The 9,102-nt window shown below is 41.5% G+C and overlaps 1 protein-coding gene across 2 annotated transcripts in view; it reads right to left on the reverse strand.

Annotated features, from left to right (window-relative positions):
• RPH3A (rabphilin 3A) overlaps positions 1–7,700 on the reverse strand; it is a 65,530-nt gene extending 57,830 nt beyond the window's left edge. Inside the window, exons 1-2 of one of the 2 annotated variants that reach the window (XM_055405118.2) lie at positions 7,630–7,700; positions 3,170–3,181 (exon numbers count right to left, since the gene is read on the reverse strand). In XM_055405118.2, the coding sequence (XP_055261093.2) occupies positions 3,170–3,181; positions 7,630–7,700 (83 nt within the window). The remainder of the gene's footprint in view (positions 1–3,169; positions 3,182–7,629) is intronic. The other variant, XM_088827842.1, reaches the window with a different exon arrangement.
• Positions 7,701–9,102: the final 1,402 nt, after the last annotated feature.

Below are 9,102 nucleotides of genomic sequence, written 5' to 3' on the forward strand. Positions count from 1 at the left end.
TGGCTGAATGGTATCACCAACTCGATGGACATGAGTTTGAGCAAGCTCTGGAGTTGGTAATGGACAGGGAAGCCTGGCGTGCTGCAGTCCATGGGGTCACAAAGAGTTCGACACTACTGAGCGACTGAAATGAACTGAACTGAAACCCTTCGAGACATCCACTCAGATGTTGACTAACCTTGTATTCCTGATGCTTAGCACAATGCATGATACATACTAAGCACTGGGTATTTGTTAATGAAGGGAAAAAGGGAAGGGAGGGAGAGGGAGGAGAAGAGGATGGAGAGCATGAAGGAGGGAGGGAAGGAGCATGAACACATAGATTACCTTTCAACTCTCAGCGCTCAGGAAACCTAAAGTGCTTCAGTTCACTTCAGTTCAGCTCAGTTGCTCAGTCGTGTCTGACTCTTCGCAACCCCATGAATCACAGCACACCAGGCCTCCCTGTCCATCACCAACTCCCAGAGTTCACTCAAACTCATGTCCATCGAGTCGGTGATGCCATCCAGCCATCTCATTCTCTGTCTCCCCTTCTCCTCCCGCCCTCAATCTTTCCCAGCATCAGGGTCTTTTCAAATGAGTCAGCTCTTCACATTAGGTGGCCAAAGTGTTGGAATTTCAGCTTTAGCATCAGTCCTTCCAATGAACACCCAGGACTGATCTCCTTTAGGATGGACTGGTTGGATCTCCTCACAGTCCAAGGGACTCTCAAGAGTCTTCTCCAGCACCACAGTTCAAAGGCAGCAATTCTTTGGTGCTCAGCTTTCTTTATAGTCCAACTCTCACGTCCATACATGACCACTGGAAAAACCATAGCCTTGACTAACCGGACCGTTGTTGGCAAAGTAATGTCTCTGCTTTTTAATATGCTATCTAGGTTGGTCATAACTTTCCTTCCAAGGAGTAAGCATCTTTTAACTTCATGGCTGCAGTCCCCATCCGCAGTGATTTTGGAACCCTAAAAAATAAAGTCAGCCACTGTTTCCACTGTTTCCCCATCTATTTGCCATGAAGTGATGGGACCAGAGGCCATGATCTTAGTTTTCCGAATGTTGAGCTTTAAGCCAACTTTTTCACTCTCCTCTTTCACTTTCATCAAGAGGCTCTTTAGTTCTTCTTCACTTTCTGTCATAAGGGTGGTGTCATCTGCATATCTGAGGTTATTGATATTTCTCCCAGCAATCTTAATTCCAGCTTGTTCTTCCTCCAACCCAGCGTTTCTCATGATGTACTCTGCATATAAGTTAAATAAGCAGGTTGACGATATACAGCCTTGACGTACTTCTTTCCTATTTGGAACCAGTCTGTTGTTCCATGTCCAGTTGTAACTGTTGCTTCCTGACCTGCATACAGGTTTCTCAAGAGGCAGGTCAGGTGGTCTGGTATTTCCATCTCTTTCAGATATATGCACAATATTCATAAAAAGATACTGTCTGACCAGGATTTTACCAACCAACAACAGAAAATGTAGAACACATGCCATATATATATATATGCACACACACACAATGTACACATACAAGGTGTGTATATATATATATAGTGTACATATATATGCACACACACAAGGGTAAGGTAAGGTTGTAATCCACACCTTCCTCTGACTTTGCTTGGTACTTTACAGAAGTTATGACCAACCTAGACAGCATATTAAAAAGCAGAGACATTACTTTGTCAACAAAGGTCCATCCAGTCAAGGCTATGGTTTTTCCAGTGGTCATGTATGAATGTGAGAGTTGAACTATAAAGAAAGTTGAGCACCAAAGAATTGCTGCCTTTGAACTGTGGTGTTGGAAAAGACTCTTGAGAGTCCCTTGGACTGCAAGGAGATCCAACCAGTCCATCCTAAAGGAGATCGGTCCTGGGTGTTCATTGGAAGGACTGATGTTGAAGCTGAAACTCCAATACTTTGGCCACCTAATGTGAAGAGCTGACTCATTTGAAAAGACCCTGATGCTGGGAAAGATTGAGGGCAGGAGGAGAAGGGGACAACAGAGAATGAGATGGTTGGATGGTATCACCAACTCAATGGACAAGGGTTTGGGTGGACTCTGAGAGCTGGTGATGGACAGGGAGGCCTGGTGTGCTGCGGTTCATGAGGTCACAAAGAGTCGGACATGACTGAGTGACTGAACATCCCAGTGAAGGTGGAAGGGCAGGGTTAACATAGCTAGGAGTTTTGCGCATGCTCAGTCATTAAGTCATGTCCGACAGTTTGCAACCCCATCATCTGTAGCCCTCCAGGCTCTGTCCATGGGATTTTCCAGGCAAGAATACTGGAGTGGTAGCCATTTCTTCCTCCAGAGGGTCTTCCCAGTGCAGGGATTGAACCTGTCTCTCTCTCCTGCTGCATTGGCAGGTGGATCCTTTACCACTGAGCCACCTGGGTTAACATACCCATGTTATAACGGAGATGGCAGGGTTCAAGGAAGTGACACTGAGTCCCAGTGCAGAACTAGGCCTGGGTGTTCTGAGGCCAGGCTCAGTGCTCTGCTTGTGGATCTGCGATAACTCCCCTACTGTGGGGAGAGTAAAAATGACCTTCCGTATTCTCCAAGTGTGTACACACAACCAAAACCCCATCTGCTTCGCAGCCTAACTGTTCATTTATTGGACCCAGCATCCAATCCGTCATGCATATTTAGGAAATGAATCTAATTTAAAACAAAAGTTATGAGCAAAGATGGGACCTCTGAGTCAAAGGCATTTCATTGGGAAATCAGGCTGACCTCCCATGAGGTGATAAAGACCATGTGTTTAGCATATAACTTCCCACAAGCTCTGTTCTGTTCTTCATCATCTTTGATTAATGACAGCAGTCATTTGAGTTAATATTTTCTTTATCTAAGAACAGTGTTCCCAGGCAAAATGCAAAAGAAACAGAAGGTGGCTAATAAACTTGCTGAATCCCACAAGCTGCTAACAAAAATTAAATTGAGGGCTCCCCTAAGGAATGTTTTCCATCCTTTTATCAAGAATTTTTTTCTTGAAATTTCATATTTTTTTCTCAAGAGGGATATGGTTTTTTTTAACAACTTGGATTTTTTTTATAAGATATATAAAACATGTTAGTTCCTTTTTGAACCATCTCTCCTTAGGGGCAAGCCACTTTCATCAGAAAAGATAAAATTCAGTCTGTAGAAAAATAAAAGTATCATAAAATACTCACTGTTCTTTATCACTGAAGGTAGGCAAAGAAAGGAGAAAAAGAAAAAAAAATGAATAAAGTTAGGGAGAAAAAACATCTCGTAACAATATTAGCACTGGATGCAACAACCACACAGTTTGGTTTAAATTACAATGACCTACTTCCATTTTTTATCAGTCATTATTATCTTATTTTAGCACATCTAAAACACAGTTGCTGTAGCATTGTATATTCACAGCTTTGATGAACATGACCCATCAGTTCAGTTTATTAATTAACCTGTCTGATCATTTGAATAATATTTTTTTGGCACTAAAGAGGAATCATTTAATGATAACAAGGCCACCACCATTCTTGTTTTCTGTTGTTTCAAACACTGAGGGTTAAGGAGCACATTGTTATTGTTTAGTAGCTAAGTCGTGTCTGACTCTTTGTGACCCCATGGACTGTAGCCCGCCAGGCTTCTCTGTCCATGGGATTTCCCAGCAAGAATACTGGACTGGATTGCCATTTCCTTCTCCAGGGGATCTTCCCAACTTAGGGATCGAACCTGCATCTCCTGCATTGGCAGGTGGATTCTTTACCACTGATCTACCAGGGAAGTTCTAAGGAGCATGTTAAGAAAGGACAAAGAGCCCTGAACAGTGGTTGGATCATCCACAAGCAGAACTCACAGTGCCCCATTTTGGGGAAGCAAGTCCTTCCATTCTAAAAAGAAGACCAGCCTCTCCATTTACTAGCCATGCTACCACAGCCAGGTCACATCTTCCCTTTGTGCCTCGGTTTCCACCTCTGGTCTCTGCCACTCTCAGGCTTGCAGACTTGAAAGCCACAGCGAATAGTCAACCATCAGAGACAGCATTTCTCCCCACGTATCCCCAACATAGAGAACTGAATCCCTGCTCCACCCGTGCAAGAGAGAAATACATTCTCTCCTTTCAAACACAATCACAATTGTCTTCCGAACACCATCGTTGGATTCAAGGAGACTGAGAGAGGAAGGCATTTGAAAATCACAAAGGCAGTAAGTGTATCTGGCTAGCCAGCAGTTAATTAAGACTAGATTTCTTAATTTACTGGAGAAAGACATCAGAGAATCATCTGCATTAGCACATCATCACTACTGCAGACTAGATAGCATGTGTGATGACTATAATTCACCCATTAACATTTATTGGAAAATAATTTTAATATCTGAAGAAAATGCAGTAGCAATCAAGCCAGCCAGATGCATTAGGAATGCCAAGATGTTTCACAGGAGCCTGGAGCACTTTAAGGAAATAGCATCCAGACTGCTTGAATAATTCTAATTTAATTGTAAGGCAAATTGTTTGGCTTCATATTGACTAAAGTAAACTGTGATGGATGGGGTTTTAATTAACTGACATTTCTTAAATAAAATAAATATTTTACCCCATCCACCTTCAGGCAACTGTTTATCTTATAGAGAGACAGTTTTTGGCTGATAAGATATTCTTTGCCAAATGAGTTTGGTATCAAGAGAATGTTCATGCGAAGGGCTTGGAAACTAGAAGTTTCCTTTCAAAACGGAAATCAACAGAGTTCAATAATGTCTTCAAAACTGTTAAACTTGTAGAACTAGAGGAGGTTTTAGGTGGAAATAGAAAACAGACAGGGACTTTTGTTTCAGAGAATACAAGTGGAGTAAATACTCTGAAAGACCCTCATCAATATATAATTAGGACCTTGATAATTAAGGGCAAATCTTATTAACACAGTTCGAGGATTGCTAGAAAGTAAAGGAATTCTCCAAAACCCCTCTACCTTTGAAACAAACAGACAAAATAGACTTCATCAAAATAAAAAACGTTTCCTCTTCAAAAGACTCTGTTAGGAAAAAGAGAATGCAAGTCATAGACTGAGAAAAATATGTGCAAAATGTGTCTCCAACAAACGTCTTTTATCGACAGCACATTAAAAAAAAATGTTAAAACTTAATAACAAGAAGATAAATGACCTGGTTTTTAAGAGGACAGAGTGTTTAAACAGACACTTTAACAAAGAGGTTATATGAATGTCAAACTTACATAAAAAGATGTTCAGTATCATTATTCATTAAGGGGAGTGCAAATTAAAGTCACAAAACAGATACCACAATGCACACATAGAATGGTTAAAATGGAAAAGACAAATCATATCAAGTGTTGGTAAGAAAGGAGACAGACAGAATTCTTATACACTTCTGGTGGAAATTTAAAGTGCTACAAACAATTTGGAAAACAGTTTGCAAGTGTTTTTAGAAGTTAAACATTTACCTACTAAGCCACTGAGGTATTTTCCTCCTAGGTATTTCCTTAAGAGAAGTACAAGTATATGTCTACACAAATTTTACTTGTACTAGCCAAAAAAACTAGAAACAAACCAAATGTCCATCAACAGATGAATGGATAAACAAACTGTAGTACATCCACACAATGAACTATTACTTTTTTAGCAATAAAAGGAATAAACTATTGATATGGAAAACAATATGGATGGATCATGATTTAATTATGCCAAGTGAAAGAAGACATCTTCCCTCAAAGAGATGATTCCATTTACATAATTACTTAGGGATGGGTGGTGACCGGGAGGGGCAAAAGGGAATGAGTATGCATATAAGTGTAAAAATGATCAAATTGTACTTTAGATGTGTACTGTTGGAGGTACGTTAGACCTTTAAAAGGCAATTTTTTTAAAAAAAGAAAACCCAGCAAACTGAATCCAGAACTGGGAGCTCTGAGCAGGAAACCAATGTAAACACCAATGTGTCCCAGAGACTGACTCTGAGCTCCTAACTAGATGAAGAAGCTGAATCTGGGACCCCCTAAGGGAGCTCAGATCACACCCTTGGTGAGCAGCACACACTTCCTGGCAGAAGCAAATGCAAATCTCTCTGAAGAAAATATTCTCATGCTAGATCCCCAGGATTCTCACAGGCTGAGCTCACAATAAAACATTACCAAGCAATCATGATAAAGAAGCTGTGGTACATATACACAATGGAATACTACTTGGCCATAAAAAAGAACACATTTGAGTCAGTTCTAATGAGGTGGATGAACCTAGAGCCTATCATACAGAGTGAAGTAAGTCAGAAAGAGAAAAACAAATATCCTATATTAACACATTTATGTGGAATCTAGAAAGATGGTACTGATGAACCTATATGCAGAGCAGCAGTGGAGACACAGACATGCAGAAGACATAGGCGTCATGGACAAGGGTGGTAGGAGGGTGAGACGAATGGAGAGAGTAGCACGGAAGCATGTACACTACCAGATGCAAAACAGACAGCCAGTGAACATTTGCTGTATGACCCAGGGAACTCAAACGGGGGCTCTGTAACAATCTAGAGGGGTGGCAAAGGGTTGGAGGTGGGAGGGAAGTTCAAGAGGGAGGGGACATATGTACACCTATGACGAATCCATATGGATGTATGGCAGAAATCAAATCAGCATTGTAAAGCAATTATCCTTCAATTAAAAATAAATAAATTTAAAAAATTACCAAGCGTTCAAAAAATAAGACCTTTGAGTGAAAATCTTCAGTGATGATAAACAATAGAGGTAGATTGTCAAGGTCTTTAGGCGGTAGTAAGCTGGTGAATGTTTAACAGTTGCAGTTCTAGAGAAAAACCCCACTGAGGCTGATTCTGAGTACCTATATGATATCACTAAATGCAAAACTGGTAAGAAACATGCGGTAGCTACTAACATACAACGCTTCACTATACAAGTATCACAGACAACAAGTAACACAGAGAATAGCAAAATGTAGCAAAATAAGGAAGAAATGATTAATGCTGAGTATTCACCACCCTTGTCTAATATAATTTAATTATAAAACTATACAACTTACTTTTTAGTAACTATTATATTTAACAACCAACTTGCAAAATTCCTGCAAATTTAACAACAGCTCTAAGGAGCCAGCATGGTACAGAGCCAATACACCACTGATTCAGGTATAATAATTACTTAATACAGAATGTGAAGTTATTTTTATGCAAATTTCCCAATTTTTAAATGATCAGGCCAAAACTAAAAAAAATACATTTCTGCAAGTCAGAGTCAGCTGGTGGCCTGTCAGTTTGCAACCTCTGATCGAGTCCACCTTCCTTATTTAATTGATGATAAACAGGCCCAAAGAAGGGAAAGAGACTCACTCAGGAAATTAGTTCAGATTTAGGACCAGAATCAAGTCTGATTCTAACCAATAGGTTAGTGCTCTTTCCATTTCGCCAGACCATCTCTCATTTAGGGCATGGAGCTCAGAGTTTCATCTTGTTACTTCAACCTTGCAAAGTAGTAAAATCAGTGGGGGAGTTGCCACAACAGAACTCCCACCAGCTTCTTTTTTCCCGCACCCCAGGGATGAAAGTTCTCTTTTTTTCCCTACTACTCCTCTCCTCCTTCAAGTGTAGATCAGTACCTCATTGCCCCTAAGCAGATGACTTCCAGGAATACCCAGTGACTTACTTTGACTGCAGGGGTCGGTCACTGGGACACATCCAACGGTTTGAGCTGCTGCTGAACACGGTGTCAGTCATGGCTGAAGCCCAGCACTCCTGGAAAACATCAGTCCAGAAAGGTCATCATGCAAACGGTCATTCAATCACTCCTTATTTCTCAGGTCCCTTGTCTATGTCTGAGTGGTATGGGGAAGAAACAGAGCTTCATCCAGCTTCTCCGCTTTCCAGATGGGACCTTCAGGAACAAGAGGGAAATTGTCACAGCCCCCTTTTGGCAGAAATGGATCAGAGTTAAGAACTCTTTCTCTTTAATCTGTGTTCCTCCCATTCATTTTTGATGCAAGAGGAAGGGTGCATATGTGCATGCTAAGTCGCTTTAGTTGTATCCAACTCTCTGCCCCCACCATGGACTGTAGCCCGCCAGGCTCCTCTGTCCGTGGGATTCTCCAGGCAAGGATACTGGACTATTGCCAAGAATACTGGAGGGTTTCCATGCCCTCCTCCATGGGATCTTCCCCACCCAGAGATCAAATCTGCAACTCTTTTGCCTCCTGCAGGTGGGTACTTTAACACTAGAGCCACCTGGGAAGAGCTCTTAACTCCAGTCCAGGATATTTCTACCAGAGGATGTCATCTGGCTCATGTACTAGTCAACTTGGCCTTGGGTAGGTAAAAAAAAAGCAAAACTCATCTCTCAGAGCTTTGAGGTCTCAAATGCTAGTGTCATCCCTGGCTTGCTTTCTTTTTTAATACTCTGCACCCAAGCCATCAGAAAGTCATGGCTTGATTGTCATAAATAGAGTCATAATCTTCCCAATATTCTCTGCCCAATTTGCTTCTGTGCTGATCCAAATCTCTGCTGCCCCAGTCTGCCTTACTACAGGAGCCTCTCCACTGTCTACCTGCTTCTGCTCTTGGCCCACCTCAGTCTATGCTCCACACAGTGACCAGGGAGATGGTCACAGACATAAACCACAGCTTGTGAAAAGAGCATCACCACAATTGGACTCTCCCGCTAAAATGTAAGCCTCTTGCAGAACTCTTCCTGTTTTGTTCTCTGTTTAATCTCCAACACCCAGCATAGCTCCTGACATGGATAAGGCATTTAGTAAATAATTATTGAATGTGTGAATGAGTCTTCATCAGTGCTAAGCAAGTCCAGCTGAACTTAGGCAAACTTGTGTTCTTTCTGGACCTCCACTCCTCCCTGCTCCCCCAGGTATAGCCAAAGAGTAAGGGGAAAGAGACCATGGAGATCACATTTAATTTATTGTTTTAAAAAGTTTTGGAAGGTAGGTCATGGGGTCCAGTGGGTCCTGATTTCGCTGAGGTTCTTGTTACATCACAGTCCTCTTCCCTAGGAAGCCGAATAGATGAGCAGTTGGGAGGGGAACAGGGAGAACATTTTGAGGATTAAATGAGATCAAACCTGAAAGGCAGTTATTCTGCAACCAGTGCAATTATTAAATATTCACGTGGG

The sequence above is a fragment of the Moschus berezovskii genome, chromosome 19 (assembly GCF_049115385.1).
Source record: "Moschus berezovskii isolate FMDL1 chromosome 19, NW_MosBer_1.0, whole genome shotgun sequence".
Classification (NCBI taxonomy): domain Eukaryota; kingdom Metazoa; phylum Chordata; class Mammalia; order Artiodactyla; family Moschidae; genus Moschus; species Moschus berezovskii.